The sequence below is a fragment of the Kogia breviceps genome, chromosome 18 (genome assembly GCF_026419965.1).
Source record: "Kogia breviceps isolate mKogBre1 chromosome 18, mKogBre1 haplotype 1, whole genome shotgun sequence".
In the NCBI taxonomy this organism is placed as follows: domain Eukaryota; kingdom Metazoa; phylum Chordata; class Mammalia; order Artiodactyla; family Physeteridae; genus Kogia; species Kogia breviceps.
In genome coordinates this window covers 458,350-479,131 of record NC_081327.1, presented here as the reverse complement: position 1 = coordinate 479,131, position 20,782 = coordinate 458,350, and the positions used below count along the sequence as shown (strand labels likewise).

The 20,782-nt window shown below is 42.8% G+C and overlaps 1 protein-coding gene across 10 annotated transcripts in view; it reads right to left on the bottom strand.

Annotated features, from left to right (window-relative positions):
- Positions 1-20,011, bottom strand: part of ZNF606 (zinc finger protein 606) — a 50,506-nt gene extending 30,495 nt beyond the window's left edge. For 3 of the 10 annotated variants that reach the window (XM_067019872.1, XM_067019866.1, XM_067019870.1), the window contains exons 1-3: positions 17,821-19,533; positions 5,259-5,432; positions 4,994-5,066 (exon numbers count right to left, since the gene is read on the bottom strand). In XM_067019872.1, the coding sequence (XP_066875973.1) occupies positions 4,994-5,017 (24 nt within the window). In that variant the 5' untranslated portion in view covers positions 5,018-5,066; positions 5,259-5,432; positions 17,821-19,533. Of the gene's footprint in view, positions 1-4,993; positions 5,067-5,258; positions 5,433-17,314; positions 17,587-17,820; positions 19,534-19,570; positions 19,593-19,929 lie in introns of those variants that run through there. The other 7 variants (XM_067019864.1, XM_067019857.1, XM_067019861.1 and 4 more) reach the window with 6 other exon arrangements.
- Positions 20,012-20,782: the final 771 nt, after the last annotated feature.

Genomic DNA, 20,782 nt, shown 5'->3' with positions numbered 1-20,782 from the left:
CTTGCTAGTCCTAATAGTTTTTTTTTTATTCCATCAGATTTTTTACACTGAAGATCATTTAATCTATAAATAACAACAGATTTTACTTCTTCCATTCCAATACGGATTCCTTTTATTCCATTTTCTGGCCAACTGCCTTAGCTAGAACCTCCATCACAATGTTGAATAGAAGTGGTGAGATCAGACATGCTTGTCTTGTTCTCATCTTAGGGGTAAAGCATTCCATTTTTTACTACTGAGTGTGATATTACCTGTAGGTTTTTGTAGATGCCTTTTATCAGGATGAGGCAAGGGACATGAAAGGACTTGCTAGGGTAATGGAAATGTTCTGTGTCTTGATATGCATTTGTCAAAAATGATTCAATGGTGCATCTGAGATATGAGCACGTCACTGTTCTGGGTACACAGCAAAATTCTAGGCCAAGAGGATTCTCAGGGTGAGAAAATTACTTTTGCACTTGGAGTCCTTCCTGCCCCGAGTTTGGGGCTCTGTTCCACCTGCTCACTGTCGTCCGGGGCTCTGCTGCTCTCTCCTTCTTTGTTCAGAGCTGCTCTAGCCGATTTCGAGGCCTGCCTGCACCGAGACCAGTTGCTTGTCCCCAGCGTGCGCACCTGTGACGGCGTCACCTCCTTGAAATGCATCCAGGCTGCCTTGCTCCCAACCCCTTTGGCAGTGTACCATAGGAGAGTATAATTTCTAAACTTTGGTTTACTCATTGCTATATTGGGAGCTAAGGGTGTTCATGCACTCCTACATCTTCACTGGAAACAAGTTTGATGTTGTCATCTTCTTTAAAGCTACCTCTGTGATTAAAATGCAGTCGGGGGGAGAATCACAGGTGAGGGCCCCCGTAAGCTGTTAAGGATCTGAATCTTACATTCTGGATAAACTGGGAAGACACAGGAACTTTCTCCACAGAGGCTGGCATGACAGGAGTTAACGTTTCAGCAGGGATTCTGCCTGCTGCCTGAAGAACAAACAGGTAAACAAATCTTTGCAAACTCCGATAAACGGTGTGATGAAGGATCAGCTAAGTCTGGTTGGTCACGAACGTCCTTTCTGAAGTGATGTTTAAGCCCAGACCAGAAGCATGGGTCTCCGCTTCCCAAAAGTTACGTTGGGTGGACCGTGGCTCCAGACGGAGGGAAAAACGTTTGCAGGCGCCTTGCCAAGATTCCAGGAACCAGAACAGGGCCAGTGCAAGCCAAGCAGGGTGAACACCGGGGACAGCGCTATGGTGGGAGCATTCAGAGGCAGGCAGAAATCAGACACAGGCTGAGCAGTTACTTATTCTGGGAACTGTGCTGCGTGTGTGTCAAATGGTACACATTCACTGTAAGCAAAACCACTGAGGAAAAGGTAGAGCAAACATCGCTTAAAAGTCCCGTCACCCACAGATAATCAATGTCAACATGTTGGTGACATTCTTCTACGGAGTTCCCCGGAGACTGATGGTTTCATAGAGTTGGGATCATCCAGGTTGTTATGTTATGTTGTGTTATCCCAACAATATGCCATTTAAGTTCTGCACCACAGTTACTTAAACATTCTCCTATTGGTGAGCATTCCTTATTCTGCTGTCGCAAACCGTGCCATAACAAAGGTCCTAGGCCCGTGTGCATTCCTAACTGGGCAGTTATTTCCACGGGTGGGACTGCTGAATCAACTCATAGGCATACTTTACACACGGACACTGCTAACCTGACCACCCTATAAAGAGGGTGCGCCCATATAACCATCCATGGGTGCTGAATTATAGGGTCCACTTCCCTACTAATTTTGCCTACATCCAACACAGTCTTTTAAAATCCTTGCCAGTCTTTACCTGTCAGTTAGCCTCCCGGGACTGAATTTTCTGCAGTCTGAACAGAACTTCCTTACTAGGATTTTTGTATTAAATGAGGTTACTTAGACTGAATGCTTGGGATACTGCCTACCTCATAACAGGTGCTCAAGTATATACTTTTATCACTTTTATTTATATCTCTTTGATTATTGATGAGCTCATACACTTTTCCATGTATTTATTGTCCATACGTACTCCTTTTGTGAACTGCCTGCTCATACATAAGGACTGGTGAGCAACCTTGCTTTGGTCCTTCCTGAATGGAACAGGAACGGCTCTAGATCAGGGATTGGCAAAGCTTTTCTGGCATTTTGGCTTTTCAGGCCATGTGAACTCTTTCACAGCTACTCTACCTCATAAAGCAGCTACCGACAACATGGAAATGAGTGGGTACATGCTATGTTCCAACAAAACTTTACTTACAAAAACACATGGGCCAGATCTGGCCTGTAGGCCCTACTTTACCAACCTCAGCTCTAGTGCCACCATTAAGCCTGATATCATCATATTATAAAAATACTTTTTCCATTGCCAGGGTTTTTTTCCCCTGAAATAATAAATCTTAAATTTTATCAGCTTCTTTTTCATTAATCATTGAGATGACTTGTTCTTCTCCACTGCTTGATTAGAATGGAGCATGGTAGCTGTACATTTCCTAATACAAAGTACCCGTTTACTGGAGTGGTTGTTCCTAAATCCAGGCGTACTCGCTGTAATGTCTGATCTGGAACTTTTGCATTAATATTCCTGAGAGATATTGGCCTTTTTCCTTCTTTGAGCTTTGACAGACTGGTATCACAAAAGAGGTAGCATTCAACTTTCTATATGTTCTGGAATAGCTGTATATCAAAGAGTTGTCTATTTCTTTAAGGTGGAAATAATTCAGTGGTAAAATAGCTTGGGCTTGAAATTTTGTGGAGTTAATGCCCTGAGAACTTTTTCAATTTATTCTGAAATGTTTAGTCTATTAGGTTTTCTGTGTCTTCTTCAGTCAATATTATGTTTTCCTAGAAAACTGTCTTTTTCATTTAAGTTTTTCAGGTGTGTTAACACAAAAATGTACAAATCTTTTTTTTTAAAGCATTTGTATTAAATTTTGTTTTTCAAAGACTATTCTTTATTTATTTATTTATGATTGTGTTGGGTCTTCGTTTCTGTGCGAGGGCTTTCTCCAGTTGCGGCGAGCAGGGGCCACTCTTCATTGCGGTGTGCGGGCCTCTCACTATCGCGGCCTCTCTTGTTGCGGAGCACAGGCTCCAGACGCGTGGGCTCAGTAATTGTGGCTCACGGGCCCAGTTGCTCTGCGGCATGTGGGATCTTCCCAGACCAGGGCTCAAACCCATTTCCCCTGCATTGGCAGGCAGATTCTCAACCAATGCACCACCAGGGAAGCCCTGCAAATCTTTGATATAATTTTCTCTATGTTTATTTCCCTTTTCATTCCCAATGGTACAAATCTGTGTTATTTTTCTTGATCGTGTTAGTTTGGAATTTATAGTTTGTTTTCCTCAGAATCATCTTTTACCATGTATTTTCTCCTTTTATCACTATTACATCCTTGTTTCTGCCTTGATTATAAATATTTTTTTTCTAATTTCTTGTGTTTAACACTAAATTTATTTCCATTTCTTCTTGTTTTTGCTACTTCAGTGCACCCATTTCTAATGATTCAGACTGACATTTGAGCTTCTTTCTCCTCCTTGTATTTTTATTTGTTGTAAAACTGTACCAATTTTTAGAGAAACATAAAAAGGCACAGTATTGGGCTTCCCTGGTGGCACAGTGGTTGAGAGTCCGCCTGCCGATGCAGGGGACACGGGTTCGTGCCCCGGTCCAGGAGAATCCCACATGCCGCGGAGCAGCTGGGCCCATGAGCCATGGCCGCTGAGCCTGCGCGTCCGGAGCCTGTGTTCCACAACGGGAGAGGCCACAACAGTGAGAGGCCCGCGTACCACAAAAAAAAAAAAAAAAAAAAAAAAAAGGCACAGTATTCCCAGACTCTTATTAAATTAGCTATGTTCATTTCTGTTTTCTTCTAAGCCCTGTCCAGATGCACACATAGGATAACACAGCCACAACAATTCTGCATTTCTCAGTACACATTACAGGTGCTTTCCATATTTCTACACAGTGTTCATAATAACAGTTTATGGTGACTTCCTGAAACAAATTAGAGTGCCCTAACTTTCTAGCATTGGAAAAAAAGAAGTAAATAATAGCACTCTGGCTCTCTGAAATAGTACATTCACTCTTTGAGTCAAATATCATCAACCTATTCTGACTTCTCAGCAACGGCCTTTCCCACACTGGTTGATTGTATTATTAAAGGGAGTTTTGATTTTACTAATTATTTTTCATTGGCAATTTACCCAGGTATCAAATATCACCCAGTCTCAGCCCTTCTCTGGAAATGGTTAAAACAGACAAAATCTACATATACGTGTATAGCTTTTGTGAATTAAAATGAAATGTGTAATTTCCTCCCCGTGGTATGAGTTCTTTGGTGCCCAATAAAGTTAGAACTTTGATTGAAAGCTTTCCCACACTAATGACATTCATACAGTTTCTCTCCAGTGTGTGTTCTCTTATGTTGAGTGAAGGATAAATGAAAACTGTGAGTTTTCTCACATTCATTACATTTGTAGGCTTTCTCTCCAGTATGTGTTCTCTTGTGCACATTAAGATTACACCGTCCACTGAAGGATTTTCTACATTCATCACATTTATAGGGATTCTCTCTAGTATGAGTTCTCTGATGTACATTAAGGTGAGAATTTTGGCTAAAAGATTTTCCACATTTATTACATTTATAAGGTTTCTCACCAGTGTGAATTCTCTGGTGCAAAATGAGGTGAACACTCTGCCAGAAATATTTCCCACATTCATACATTCATAGTCTTTTTCTCTACTGAGATTTCTTAGATGGTGAGGAAGAGATGAAAGCTTCTTACAGGCTTTCCCACATTCATTACATTCATAGGATTTCTCCTTACCATGAGTTCTCATGAACTGAGAGAGGTGTGACCTATGGGTAAAAAAATCCCCACTTTCCTTATATCTGTAACATTTTTCTCTGGTATTAATTATTTCATGTGTAGAAAAGTATATGCTCTGGTTGGTATATTTACCGTGCTCATTCAACTTACCCAATTTTTCCAGGACTTTTCCATATGGATTGCCTTTACAAGATTTTTTTTCTACCAAGATTTCCTGATGATTCTGTAAAACAAAATTATGCTGTAAACTGTGAACTCCTGAGTCAGTTTGATGAAAATGTTCTTTGATAAGAAATCTCTGTGAAGAAACAAAGTCGGAATTGAAGCTGCATTTCCCCACAACTTCAGCATTTTCCCAATCCCCATCCGGGGTCACTAGTTGCCCTTGTTCATATTCCACTGGCCCCACACTAACACTGTACATCTTCTGATTTTCTGATTCATCCTCACATTTCCAGTCATCTGCTACGGTAGAACGCCAGGAATCACCCACTGTGTATCTTTTCCAGGTTCATGCTGCTGGGTAATCCGTCACCAGAAATGGCCTCTGTTGATGGTGACTCTTGGCTTTTAGGTTTGTTCTTCCATGCTGGAAGGAAAAGAAAAACAGGTGCTTGGGAAAAAACTCCTAGAGTGAGAATGATGAGAAAAAAGCAACAAGATGTGCACAATACAAGTAGATGTTTTTAAATAACAACTAAGGGAACAGATGGAACTTTGATAAGAGAAGTCACAAAATGTACACACAGAACAAGAGGAATCCACAGGAAGACTGATCAGCTAAAAAAGTCATCAGCAAAACAGGGGGAGAGGACACATTAGGGGAAATGTGGAATAAGCAGACATCCCAAACATAAAATATTCTGAACAGCCACCCCTCTTTAATGCTTAGATATCTCCAAATTCTGATCCATCTCCCTAGTTAGGTCCATTCCTCCTGTAACTGACATCATATTAACCTTCCTAACAAGTTTCACAATGTCAAGAGAATACCTCTTTAGACCCAGTCCTCACGAGCACTCAGAATCAGGGTCAAACTACCACAGCTCTCCTTCTTCCTTTTTCTGCTGGGTTTCTTTAGTTCTCCCTGTAAGTGACCATTTCCCCCATTAACACACAGTTCCTGTCTGTTTGAGGACCTGCCTTTGATCTCCAAAGTCTCAGGTGACAGCAACCCTTCCCTTTCTTCTCATCATTCAGGTCACAACTCCCAGGTCACCTCCTCTAAGAGACCCTTTCTGACCTCCCCTCCTATACGGGTTCCTCCTCATCTTCCAGCTCACTGTCCTGTTTTATCTGCTGCTCAGCACTGGTTAGCGCTATTTAACATCACCTTGTTCTTTTGGTCCTTTACTGTCTGCTCTTCCCCAGACACCAGCACAGCACTGGTAGCCCTGTGGGTGCCTGGGACATGTCTGTGAGGTGGACAGAGGGTACACAATTGTGCTCCTGCCAGGTGGGGAGGCCTTACATTCCTGTCCACAGGGAGGAGTCTATGGAATTGACTGTGAGGAGAGCTTTGCAAAGTCAAGCAGAGCAGAGGAGGGGACCCAGAAACCTGCAGCGGGTTTCTCCATGAGTCCTTAGCTGGACCCTAACTGCAAATGTATCAGAAAAGGCTCTCAAAGACCTGGCAAAGAACAGCTGCTAGGGTTCTGAGCAGAGGTTTCAGGAGTTACACAGTATTGGGAGGCATTAGAGTTCTGACCCAGCTTGGGCAAAAGAACTTCAGTAAGCACCCAAGGCATTCAGCTGAAACCCTAGAAAACTACATCCCAGAAGGAAAGACCATGCCTAAGAATAAGGGCTACATCCAAGGATTAAGCAAAATCAAAGTAACTCTACCTTAATCAATCCTAAACCAAGCCTCATCAGGATCAGGGTGATCTGTAATTATTTAACCACCTCCCAAAACAAAATTCATACTCTTTAGTAGAAGATAACAATCTATAGTCCCTACAATGTATCATCCACAGTGTCCAGTATACAAAAAAAAGACTAGAATCAGGAAATGTAAGAATCAGGAAAATGTGATACATAATCAAGAAAAAAAAGTCAACAAAAACAGATATCCCAAACATTAGAAGTAGCAGGAAAAGATTTTAAAGTAACTATGATAAACATGATAAATAATTTCATGGAAAAAAAAAGAAGAAAAGAACCTAAAAAAATTCTAGAACTAAATAAAAATATAATATCTGACATAAACCATGAATGCACTTAACTGCAGACTGGACACAGCAGAAGAAAGGATTGTGAACTAAGACAGGTAAGTGGAAACTTTATGATGATACAAAGGAAGTGAAAAGAATGTAAAAGCAGAGTATCTGACCAAGGATTACTCACATCGCCTATATTATTTTGCCTAGCAAACTCAAATTACGAACGAATCCATAGCCGAACTATAATCCTAGCCCGAGGCCTACAAATTCTCCTCCCACTAACAGCCACTTGATGATTACTAGCAAGCCTGACAAACCTGACCCTACCCCCTACTATTAATCTAATTGGAGAACTGTTCGTAGTTACATCAACTTTCTCATGATCAAACCTCACTATTATCCTAATAGGAACCAATACTGTAATTACAACCCTATACTCTATGTATATACTCATCACAACACAACCCGGCAAATGTATGCGCCACATCAGTAACATTACACCCTCCGTCACACGAGAAAACGCCCTCATAGCTCTCCATATCCTGCCACTTCTACTCCTGTCACTAAATCCTAAAATCATCTTGGGCCCCCTATACTGCAAATATAGTTTTAAAAAAACACTAGATTGTGAATCTAGCAACAGAAGACTAAAACTTCTTATCTACCGGGAATGCACTGCAAGAACTGCTGATTCACGCCCCCATGCCTAACAGTATGGCTTTTTCAAACTTCTTTTTTTTTTTTTTTTTTTTTTTGCGGTACGCGGGCCTCTCCCTTTGCGGAGCAAAGGCTCCGGACGCGCAGGCTCAGCGGCCACGGCTCATGGGCCCAGCCACTCCGCGGCACGTGGGATCCTCCCGGACCGGGGCACGAACCCGCGTCCCCTGCATCGGCAGACGGACTCTCCACCACTGTGCCACCAGGGAAGCCCCAAACTTTTAAAGGATGGTAGTTATCCATTGGTCTTAGGAACCAAAAAACTGGTGCAACTCCAAAATAAAAGTAATAAACCTGTTCTCGTCTTTTGCCCTAATCACATTACTAGTACTAATTATTCCAATCATGATAACTAGTACAAACTCCTACAAAAGTGATAAATACCCATCATATGTAAAAAATACCATCTCATGTGCTTTCGTTACCAGTCTTATCCCAACAATAATATTCCTTCATACAGGCCAAGAAATAATCATTTCAAACTGACACCGAATCACTGTCCAAACCCTTAAATTGACACTCAGCTTCAAAAGATTCTCAATTACGTTCGTACCTGTGGCATTGTCTATCACATGATCCATCATAGAGTTCTCTATATGATACATACATTCAGATACTTATGTCAACCAATTCTTCAAATACCTACTCCTCTTCCTCATGACTATACTAATCCTTGTTACAGCCAACAAGCTCTTCCAACTTTTTATTGGGTGAGAGGGGATAGGAATCACATCTTTCCCACTCACTGGGTGATGATATGGAAGAACAGACGCAAACAGAGCTGCTCTCCAAGCAATCTTACGTAACCACATCAGAGATAGCGGATTCATTATATCAAGGGCAGGACTTCTGTCCAACTCAAATGCATGAGACCTACAACAAATTTTTACACTCGACCTAAACTCTCTAAACCTCCCCCTCAGAGGACTTGTACTAGCCACAGCCAGAAAATCAGCCCAATTTGGACTTCACCCCGGACTCCCTTCAGCAATAGATGGTCCTACCCCAGTATCAGCCCTACTCCACTCAAGCACAATGGTCATAGCAGGAGTTTTCCCACGTATCCGATTTTACCCTTTAACAGAAAACAACAAACTCGTTCAAACAATAACATTATGCCTCGGAGCTCTTACCACCCTATTCACAGCTATATGCGCTCTCACCCAAAACGACATTTAAAAAAATTATCGCTTTCTCTACCTCAAGCCAATTAGGTCTGACGATGGTAACAATCAGTATCAACCAAGCCCATCGAGCATTCTTACATATGTGCACACATGCTTTCTTTAAAGCCATACCATTCATGTGCTCTGGGTCCATTATCCACAACCTAAACAACGAGCGAGACATTGGAAAAATAGGAGGCCTATTCAAAACCTTGCCCTTCATTGCAACAGCCCTTATCAGTGGGTGCCTGGCACTGACAGGAATGCCTTTTCTCACTGGGTTTTACTCTAAAGACCTAATCATCGAAACCACCACCGCGTCTTATATCAACGCCGGAGCGCTATTAATAACTAACCGCTACCTCCCTCACAGCCGTCTAGAGCACTTGCATCCTCTTCTTCACACTACTGGGGCAACCCGCCTCGCTCCCTCAGCTCCTAACAATGAAAACAATCCCCTCCTAGTTAATTCTACCAAACACCTACTAATCGGAAGTATCTTTGCTGGATTCATCATCTCCAACAACATTTCCCCAACAACCATCCCCCTAATAACCATACCTTTGCACTTAAAACTAGCTGCCCTCATAGTAATAGCTTGGGTTTTGTACCAGCATTCGAAACCAACCTTAACACACAAAACTCAAAATATACTTACCCTCAAACTCCTTTAAATTCTCTACTCTCCTAGAATACTTCCCTACCATCATACATGGCCCACCTCCCCATCTAAACCTATTAATGAGCCAAAAATTAGCAACCTCCCTCCTAGACTTAATCTGACTAGAAACTATCTTACCAAAGACTACAGCCTTCATTCAACTAAAATCCTCCACACTAATCTCAAATCAAAAAGACCTTAGGGCTTCCCTGGTGGTGCAGTGGTTGAGAATCCGCCTGCCGATGCAGGGATCACGGGTTCGTGCCCCGGTCCGGGAAGATCCCACATGCCGCGGAGCGGCTGGGCCCGTGAGCCATGGCCGCTGAGCCTGCGCGTCCGGAGCCTGTGCTCCGCAACGGGAGAGGCCACAACAGTGAGAGGCCCGCGTACCGCAAAAAAAAAAAAAAAAAAAAAAAAGACCTTAGCTTATTAAATTATACTTTCTATCATTTCTCATCACCATCACCCTTAGTATACTCGTATTTAATTACCCTGAGTAATCTCCATAATAACCACAACACCAATAAATAATGACCAGCCAGTAACAATCACCAACCGAGTACCATAGCTATATAATGCCGCTATCCCCATAGCCGCCTCACTACAAAACCCAGTCACCAGTATCATAAATAACCTAATCCCCCAACCCATTAAACTTAAACACAATTTTCACATCCTCATCCTTCAAAATACAAAACACCATTAAAAACTCTACTATTAACCCTAAAAGAAACGTCCCCAATACAACCTTATTAGAAACCCCAACCTCGGAATATTGTTCAGTGGCTACAGCCGTTGTATAACCAAACAGAACTAAGATGGGGAATATCAGTATGTAATTTAATCACTGATATTACATAATACATATATATTATTGATTGAACATAGTACATTAAGTTAAATCACTTTAAATCAACATGCTTGGAACCCTGTCCATTAGACCATGCGCTTAATCACCAGGCCGCGTGAAACCATCAACCCGCTCGGCAGGTGTCCCTCTTCTCGCTCCGGGCCCGTAACTTGTGGGGGTTTCTACCGAACTTTATCACACACCTGGTTCTTACTTCAGGGCCATGTCACCTACAATCGCCCACTCTTTCCCCTTAAGTAAGACATCTCACTGGGTTAATGGCTAATCAGCCCATGCTCACGTATAAGTGCGATTTCATACATTTGGCATTTTTTATTTTGCGGGGGGAAGTGCTTAGGCTCATCTATGACCTTAAACGTTCTTAACGCAGTCAAGCAAATTGTAGCTGGACCTGGATGTACTTATTAATTGGCAAGAGCAACCTGCGTTGTACAGTCACTTAATGGTCACAGGACCTGGCACTTTACTATTCCCTGCCCCGGCTTAAAATATTTATCCATCACAATAAATCAACCTCAACCCCCTCCCTATCACACCAATGAGCTACTTAGGTATTCGCCACCCATATAGACAGACATCCCCCTAGATTCGCCAGCCATTTTATCAAAAATTCAATACTAAATCTGACATAAGCCACATAATACAAACATACAAACACCGCCTATGTGCAACAAATTAATGTAGCTTAAACATTTCCTAAAGCAAGACACTGAAAATGTCTAGATGGGCTCACTAGCCCCATAAACATAACGGTTTGGTCCCAGCCTTTCTATTAGTTTTTAATAGAATTACACATGCAAGTATCCGCACTCTGGTGAGAATGCCCTCTAAATCACTAAGATTAAAAGGAGCAGGTATCAAGCATGCTACACCAGCAGCTCACAACACCTTGCTTAACCACACCCCCACGGGAGACAGCAGTGATAAAAATTAAGCCATAAACGAAAGTTTGACTAAGCCATATTAATCAGGTTTGGTAGATTTCATGCCAGCCACCGTGGTCATATGATTGACCCAAATTAATAGAACTATGGGTGTAAAGCGTGTTAAAGAACCATACACGATAAAGTTAAACCTTAATTAAGCTGTAAACAGCCATAATTAAAATAAAAATAAATAACGAAAGTGACTTTAACATATTCTGATCACACGATAGCTAAGACCCAAACTGGTATTAGATACCCCACTATGCTTAGCCCTAAACCCAAATAATCATAAGAACTAGACTATTCACCAGAGTACTACTAGCAACAGCTTAAAACTCAAAAGGACTTGGTGGCGCTTCACAGCCCTCTAGAGGAGCCTGTTCTATAATCGATGAACCCCGATAAGCCTCACCAACCCTTGCTACCCCAGTCTATATGCCTCCATTTTCAGCAAACCCTAAAAAGAAGCAAAAGTAGGCACAATTATAACACCTAAAAACATTAGGTCAAGGTGTAACCTATGGGGTGGGAAGAAATAGGCTGCATTTGCTACACCAAGAACACCCTTTATCCACCCGAAAGTTTTGATGAAACCTAAAAACTAAAGGAGGATTTAGTAGTAAATGAAGAATAGAGCGCTTAATTGAATAAGGCCACGAAGCACGCACACACCGCCCGTCACCCTCCTCAAGTGCCATGACAAAGCCACAATTCATTAACACGTGCTAAACAATTATACGAGAGGAGATGCGTCGTAACAAGGTAGGCATACTGTAAAGTGTGCTTGGATAAAACAAGGCATAGCTTAAATAAAGCACCTACTTTACACCTAGAAGATTTCATAAGCTATGTATGTCTTGAACTAAACCTAGCCCACACCTTTCCCACCACACTAACACAAGTTAGTCAAATAAAAGATTCACCAGACATCTAAAGTATAGGAGATAGAAATTTAGACACTGATGGCGCTACAGAAAAAGTACTGTAAGGGAATGATGAAAGAAATATTAAAAGTAATAAAAAGCAAAGCCTACCCCTTGTACCTCTTCCTTAATGACTTAACTAGCAACAACTTAACAAAGAGAACTTAAGCTAAACTACCCGAAACCAGACGAGCTACTTATGAACAGTTACTAGAACAAACTCATCTATGTGGCAAAATAGTGAGAAGATTTATAAGTAGAGGTGACAAGCTTAACAAGCCTGGTGATAGCTGGTTGTCCAGGAAAAGAATTTCAGTTCAACGTTAAATAATACTAAAAACCATAATAAGCTTCCACGTATATTTAAACGTTAGTCTAAAACGGTACAGCTTTTTGGAAATAGATACAACCTTAACTAGAGAGTAGAAACAAACAACACCATAGTTGGCCTAGAAGCGGCCATCAATTAAGAAAGCGTTCAAGCTCAACAACAAAACACATCCCAATTCCAATATTAAGTAAAATCAACTTCTAGTCTTATTACTGGACTAATCTATAAGATTATAGAAGCAATACTGTTAACATGAGTAACAAGAAATATTTCTCCTTGCACAAGCTTACATCAGCAACTAATAATATACTGATAATTAACAGTAAATAAACACAATCCAACACTAATCTATTTATTAAATACTCTGTTAACCCAACACAGGCACGCACTCAAGGAAAGATTTAAAGAAGTAAAAGGAACTCGGCAAATACAAACCCCACCTGTTTACCAAAAACATCACCTCTAGCATCACCAGTGTTAGAGGCACCACCTGTCCAGTGACAACCATTAAACGGCCGTGGTATCCTGACCGTGCAAAGGTAGCATAATCATTTGTTCTCTAAATAAGGACTTGTATGAATGGCCACATGAGGGTTTTACTGTCTCTTACTTTCAGTCAGTGAACTTGACCTCCCGGTGAAGAGGCGGGGATAACAAAATAAGACAAGAAGACCCTATGGAGCTTCAACTAATCAACCCAAAAAACCATAATCTCAAACCACCAAGGAATAACAAAATTTCACACGGGTTGACAATTTCAGTTGGGATGACCTCGGAGCACAAAAAACCCTCCTAGTGATTAAAGCCTAGGCCCACTAGCCAAAGCATAATATCACTTATTGATCCAAAAAATTGATCAACGGAACAAGTTACCCTAGGGATAACAGCGCAATCCTATTTTAGAGTTCATATCGACAATAGGGTTTACGACCTCGATATTAGATCAGGACATCCCAATGGTGTAACTGCTATTACGGATTCGTTTGTTCGACGATTAAAGTCCTACGTGATCTGAGTTCAGACCAGAATAAGCCAGGTCGGTTTCTATCTATTACACATTTCTCCCAGTATGAAAAGACAAGAGAAAAAAGGCCCACTTTAAAAAGCGCCTTCAAAACAATTAATGATCTAATCTCAACTTAATAAGGAAGCACAAACTAACCACCCAAGGCCAGGGTTTTGTTAGGGTGGCAGAGTCCGGTAATTGCGTAAAACTTAAACCTTTATGCCCAGAGGTTCAAATCCTCTCTCTAACAAAATGTTTATAATTATCATTTTAATGCTCATCATTCCTATTCTCCTAGCCGTAGCATTCCTGACTTTAGTAGAACGTAAAATCCTAGGCTATATACAACTCCGAAAAACACCAAACATTGTAGGAACTCACGGCCTACTCCAACCCATTGCCAATGCAATCAAACTATTCACTAAGGAATCCCTACGACCAGCTACAACCTCCACCTCCATATTTATCATCGTACCCATCTTAGCCCTAAGCCTATAGCCCTCACAATATGAATCTCCCTACCCACGCCATACCCCCTCATCAACATAAACCTAGGAGTATTATTCATACTAGCAATATCAAGTCTAGCCGTATACTCTATTCTATGATCTGGCTGGGCCTCCAACTCAAAATACGCATTAATTGGAGCCCTACGAGCAGGAGCACAGACAACCTCATACGAAGTAACACTAGCAATCATCCTCTTATCAGTACTCTTAATAAATGGATCCTTCACCCTATCAACCCTAACCACAACACAAGAACAACTATGACTAATTTTCCCATCATGACCGCTAGCCATAACATGATTTATTTCTACCCTAGCAGAAACCAAACAAGCCCCTTTTGATTTAACAGAAGGAGAATCCGAACTCGTGTCTGGCTTCAATGTAGAGTACGCAGCAGGCCCCTTCACCATGCTCTTCCTAGCAGAATATGCCGACATCATTACAATAAATATATTCACAACAATTCTATTTCTAGGAGCATTCCACAACCCCTACACCCCAAAATTATATACAATTAACTTCATCATTAAAACACTACTACTAACAATATCTTTCCTATGGATTCGAGCATCCTACCCTCGATTTCGGTATGACCAACTGATACACTTACTCTGAAAAAGCTTCCTACCTCTAACACTAGCCCTATGCATATGACATGTATCACTGTGCGTCATAACAGCAAGCATCCCTCCACAAACATAAGAAATATGTCTGACAAAACAGTTACTTTGATAGAGTAAATAACAGAGATTCAAACACTCTTATTTCTGGAATCATAGGAATTGAACCTACCCTTAAGAATTCAAAGTTCTACGTGCTACCATATTACACTACATTCTACAGTAAGGTCAGCTAAACGAGCTATCAGGCCCATACCCCGAAAATGTTGGTTTATATCCTTCCTGTACTAATAAATCCCATTATCTTTAGCATTATCCTGACAACTGTCATTTTAGGACCTATAATAGTAATTACCAGCTCTCACTGGCTACTAGCTTGAATTGGATTCAAAATAAATATAATAGCCATCATCCCTATTACAATAAAAAAATTTAATCCACGAGCCACAGAAGCCTCCACTAAATATTTTCTAACACAGGCCACCGCATCCCTACTACTTATAATAGCAGTCATCATTAACCTATTACACTCCGGCCAATGAACCATCACAAAACTATTCAACCCAACAGAATCAACAATGATAACACCGATAAGATCAATGCCCGGATATATGCCTTACCTGATGACCTCGCGGAAGTGAAACCCAAGATGGTTATGACAGTGTTTGCATGCTTAATGGGAAAAGGACAGAACAAAATAAAATAATGAAACATTTATTATGATTTTCTGCCACATTAAACACATTGAATGCCTCATAGATTACAGAATTCTGAAATGTAGTGGGTATAAAACCAGAGATTTTTTGTATGCTCAAAACAGTTGTATGAATCATTAATGAATTTAATATCCTGTTCATACTAGCTAGGATTTGTTGGCCTTTTTGGATAACACAATTAATTTACCAGTCGATACTGATAAGAGTGTGTTCATTTTCAAGATGATATTTTATGATTAAATTTTTGTTTCCTGAAAGTCTCATTAAAACAAGTCTAATTCATTCTTTTTCATGGCTATGAAAAAGCTAATTCATTCTATTTCATAGCTACAAAACTAGGACTATCTCCTTACTTTTGAGTGCCCGAAGTAACACAAGGCATCCCTTTAACAGCAGGCCTAATCCTACTAACATGACAAAAACTTGCACCCCTATCAATCCTATATCAAATCTTACCATCAATCATTCTAAACCTAGTACTAGCTCTATCCATACTTTCCATTCTAATCGGAGGTTGAGGTGCGACATAAATAAAAAATAAAGTAGATCTAGTGACACGTGGGTCAAAATATGAATATTAAAAAAAGGACATATCATGTTGGCACAGGGTGAGCAAAATAGATCAATGGAAGAGAAAAGAGCAACAAAATAGATCCACACATATACATTCAATAGATTTTCAACAATACTATGAAGGAAGATTTTTTCATGAAACAGTGCTGAAACAACTGGACAACCATAAGAAAAATAAATGCCTTGTCTACTACCTCACACTTACATAAAAATTAATTCAAGGTGGATATTAAGTCTTGATATAAAAGCAAAAACTATAAAACTACCAGAAGAAAACAGGAGAATATGTTTGGAGTTTTGGCAAAGCTTCCTTAAGACACTTAAAAAAAAAAAAAACACACACACACACAAAAAAAACCCTAAACATAAAAGAAAAAATTGATAAAATCAGACCTTGTTAATTCATGACCCAGCAATTCCACCCCTAGATATTTTCCCAAGAGAAATAAAAACATGGTTCTTCTAAAAGCACTGTACAAAAATGTTCATAGTAGCATTACTCATAAAAGCCCAAAAGAAGAGACAACTCAAATGTTCATCAACAAGATAATGGATAAATAAATTGTGGTTCATTCAAAAAATGGAATATTACTCAGCAGTAAAAAGAAACAAGCTAACAATGCATACAATGTCATGGATGAATCTCAAAAATCTTAGGGTAAGCCTTACACAAAGAAATAATGTATGATTCTCTTCATATGAAGTTCTAGAAGAGGCAAAATTTCTATGGTGGAAAAAATCTGAACAGTGCTTGCCTTTGTTAAATGGAAAGAGGTGGGTTTCCCTCGTGGCACAGTGGTTAAGAATCCGCCTGCCAACGCAGGGGACATGGGTTCGTCGAAGATCCCACATGCTGTCGAGCAACTAAGCCTGTGTGCCACAGATACTGAGCCCACACACCACAACTACTGAGACAGTGCTCTAGAGCCCGTGAGCCACAACTACTGAGCCCAAGTGTCACAACTACTGAAACCCACGTGCCTAGAGCCTGTGCTCCAAAACAAGAGAAGCCACCATAGTGAGAAGCCCACGCACTGCAAAGAAGAGTAGCCCCCGCTCACTGCAAATAGAGAAAGCCTGCATGCAGTAACAAAGACCCAACACAGCCAAAAATAAATAAATTTTTTTTTAAAAAAATGCAAAGAGGTAACAAAAGGAATTTGTGAGGTAATGAAAATGTCCTCAAGCTCAATTTGAATGATTACATATAGGTATACATTTGTCAAAATTTTTCAATTGTACACTTAAAATTTGTGTATTTAACAAAGCACTGTTAGCAAAAATACATACAAAAAGGCCCACTGTCTTCAAAGTAACAATAATAAGACGGAGAGTTGACTTCTCAACAGAAACCATGGAGTACAGAAAACAATGTCATGGTGTCTTTAAAGGGCTGAAAAAAAAAATGAACTGCCAACTTAAAATTCTCTGCTTAGGGCTTCCCTGGTGGCGCAGTGGTTGGGAGTCCGCCTGCCGATGCAGGGGACGCGGGTTCGTGCCCCGGTCCGGGAGGATCCCGCATGCCGCGGGGCGGCTGGGCCCGTGAGCCGTGGCCGCTGGGCCTGTGCGTCCGGAGCCTGTGCTCCGCAACGGGAGAGGCCACAGCAGTGAGAGGCCCGCATACAGAAAAAAAAAAAAAAAAAATTCTCTGCTTAAAGTATCTTTCCAAAATGAAGATGAAATAAAGACATTTTCAGGCAAACACGAAGTGGGGGAATTCTGTCACTCTAAAACAAATGATAAAGGGAGCTCTTCAGACAAAAGGAAAATGATCCTCGGAGGAATTACGGCAATACCAAAATGAGTGAAGAGTATACGAAAGGGTAGATATGAAGGAAAATATAAACATTGACTGTAAAGATCCTTTCTCGCCTGGGCAGGAATCTTGGGAGAGTCCTCTGTCCGTTATCCATGGCTCTACTCCGAGTTCTAGCTGGGCCACGATAGCTGGTTTGGAGATCCAAGACACTGTCCAAGTGAGAGATCAGGCCTTGAGGGCTTGGAAGAAGAGAAACCCTTCTAGGGTTCACTGACCCCACACTCCCAGCCAGGTCACACCCACTCTGCCGAGACCCCAGGCAGATGCAAGTCAACACAAGGCACAGCCTCACCCACAGTGACCAAGTGCCTAAAGGTCTCCAGCATCACATCGTGGTACAGGGCCTTCTGGCCAGGGCCCAGCAGCTCCTGCTCCTCCTGGGTGAAGTCCACAGCCACATCATCGAAGGTTACCTGCCCCTGAAATGTCACCGTCGTGTCTGCTTAGCTAAGACCCTGATCTCTGCAAAGCTCCCACAAGGGCTGGAGCGGCGTACATGAGAACGTGAGGATGGAGTCAGGTGTACACAGAGATGTCCTGAGAGCGTTCTGGCTTCTGAGGGATACTCAAGGCTCCCCGGGGGATCTGGGGGCCTGCATCAGCCATTTCAGAGGAGAGCTCCCATAATACTGAAATGTTGACCCCCTAAGAATCTCACTCATTTCTTGATAAACTAGGGATCCTCCACAAGATCAAAATGTACAGTTATCCTTCAGGATTCCTCTTCCTTTTTATATACCAGGCATAAAAAGATGATGTCATTAACTGCTGATAATGTTAACATTTGCCAAGAGTTCTCCAGGCTGAGCTCAGTGCTAAGTCAGCATTTTCTCTAACGGAAATTCACTTAACCCTGGAAACAGTCTGAGAAAGTAGTTGCCACTTCCTGGAGCCTGTTTTTTTGTCCTTTCAAAGGAGGAGACTGAGCTGAGAGACGTGCACAGGTTTTGGAACACAGGTTACGCAGGCTTCCTAAGAATTAACAGAGACACGCTCCCTCTTTTAGACAAATCATTCCAGATGATGGAAAGACCAGAATCGTTTGTTCCTTAAACGGGTGGTAGCTGAAGCCATTTGGGTCAGGAAGTTTCTTGTCGGGGGGCTTTGTGACTAGATCTTCACTGGCTCTAGGGCTTTACTGATACACTTAAGGACTGCAGGACCACGCAGTTTTCTGCCTCTTCTGTTCATCTCTCCTCGGCCAGAACGACGGGCTGAGGGTCCCAAGTTGGGGGAGTTATGCCCTCCAGCCTGGGGTCCAGGCCCAGCCCAGCAGAAGGGAGAGGAGCGGCCACTCACCAAGAGGCAGGCAGCCAAGAGCCCCGTGGCCGTCATCTCTTCCGACCCCGAGCTCTCGACCGAGTCAGAGCTGGGAAAGACGAGTAACAAACCTCGACGGTGGTCAGGTCCGACCCGTAGCGCCCACCCCGGATTCTCTACACACAGGGAGGGGCCAGGGCCACGGTTCTCGGGCCCCGTCAGCTCCCGACACCGTCCGCACCAGGCCCCGGCCGGCCGGACCCTGCAGCTCTCCCGACGGTTACTCCGTCCCCAGACCGCGGACTCCGGAGACCCCGGCCCAGAGCGCCCTCCGGGGAAACTACCACGACCAAGAGACCCACGGCACGGCCTACCTACCAACACGTGCACGCCCCTGCTGGAGCCCTGTTCCTGAGCGCACAGAGAGTCAGACTACATTTACCAGAAGGCCCTGTGGCGCGACCTACCGACCAACGCGAGAGCGCGACGGGGCAGGCCGGGACGTTGAGATGCCGCTGCGCTGGGGCTTCGGGGAGTTGTATTCCTGCAGCCGACTCTGGACCAGTGCGTCCAGGGAGCCAGACTACATTTCCCAGAAGGCGTGGCGGCGCGGGGGACCGCCCAATGGGTTTGCAGGGCCGGGCCTAGGCTGGGAATAGGGCCTTCGGGAATCAAAGTCCTGGCTCCCGGGCCAGGCCTAGGACGCACTGAGACCACTTAATCTCACTGTAACACACAGAAGCAACTCTTGGGCGGGCATCCAGAGGGTCCGGGGAGCCTGAGGATGAGCGTTCTGGGCGTTCTAGGAATTCATAATCACACTAACCTTGTCCGCCAGGTGGCGCGCGTGGGCACTAGAGCGTCCTACTACATCTCCCAGGGGGCTTCGCGGTGCAGTGGGCGGTTCCAGTCTGCGACCTCTTGGAGCGAGGCATTCTGGAAGTTGTAGTCCATTGTCTACAGGCCTCGTGAGGCCTCTGAGGACAGCCTGCCTTTCACACCAGGTGTGGAAGATGCTACCTTCACAAATATACCTTCCTGGAGATGAAGTAAAAATAAATGTCACCTTATTTGTTTATTTGGTTTGTTGTTGTTGTTTTTTTAAAAGTAAATTTATTTATTTGGCTGCGTTGGGTCTTCCTTACTGTGTGCGGGCTTTCTCTAGTTGTGGAGAGCGGGAGCTACTCTTCATTGCAATGCGCAGGCTCCTTATTGCATTGGCTTCTCTTGTGGAGCACGGGCTCTAAGCACATGGGTTTCAGTAGCTGTGGCACGTGGGCTCAGTAGTTGTGGCTTGCAGGCTCTAGAACACAGGCTCAGGAGTTGTGGCTCAAGGGCTTTGTTGCTCCGCGGCATATGGGATCTTCCTGGACCAGGGCTTGAACTCGTGTCCCCTGCATTGGCAGGCGGATTCTTAACCCCTGTGCCACCAGGGAAGCCCTGTGTTTTTAAAATAAGAGACAAAGATGTATTTATTTATTTTGACAAAGACATATTTAAATTTTTTTTTTTTTTTTTTTTTTTTTTTTTTGTGGTACGCGGGCCTCTCACTGTTGTGGCCTCTCCCATTGTGGAGCACAGGCTCCGGACGCGCAGGCTCAGCGGCCATGGCTCACGGTCCCAGCCGCTCCGAGGCATGTGGGATCTTCCCAGACTAGGGCACGAACCCGTGTCCTCTG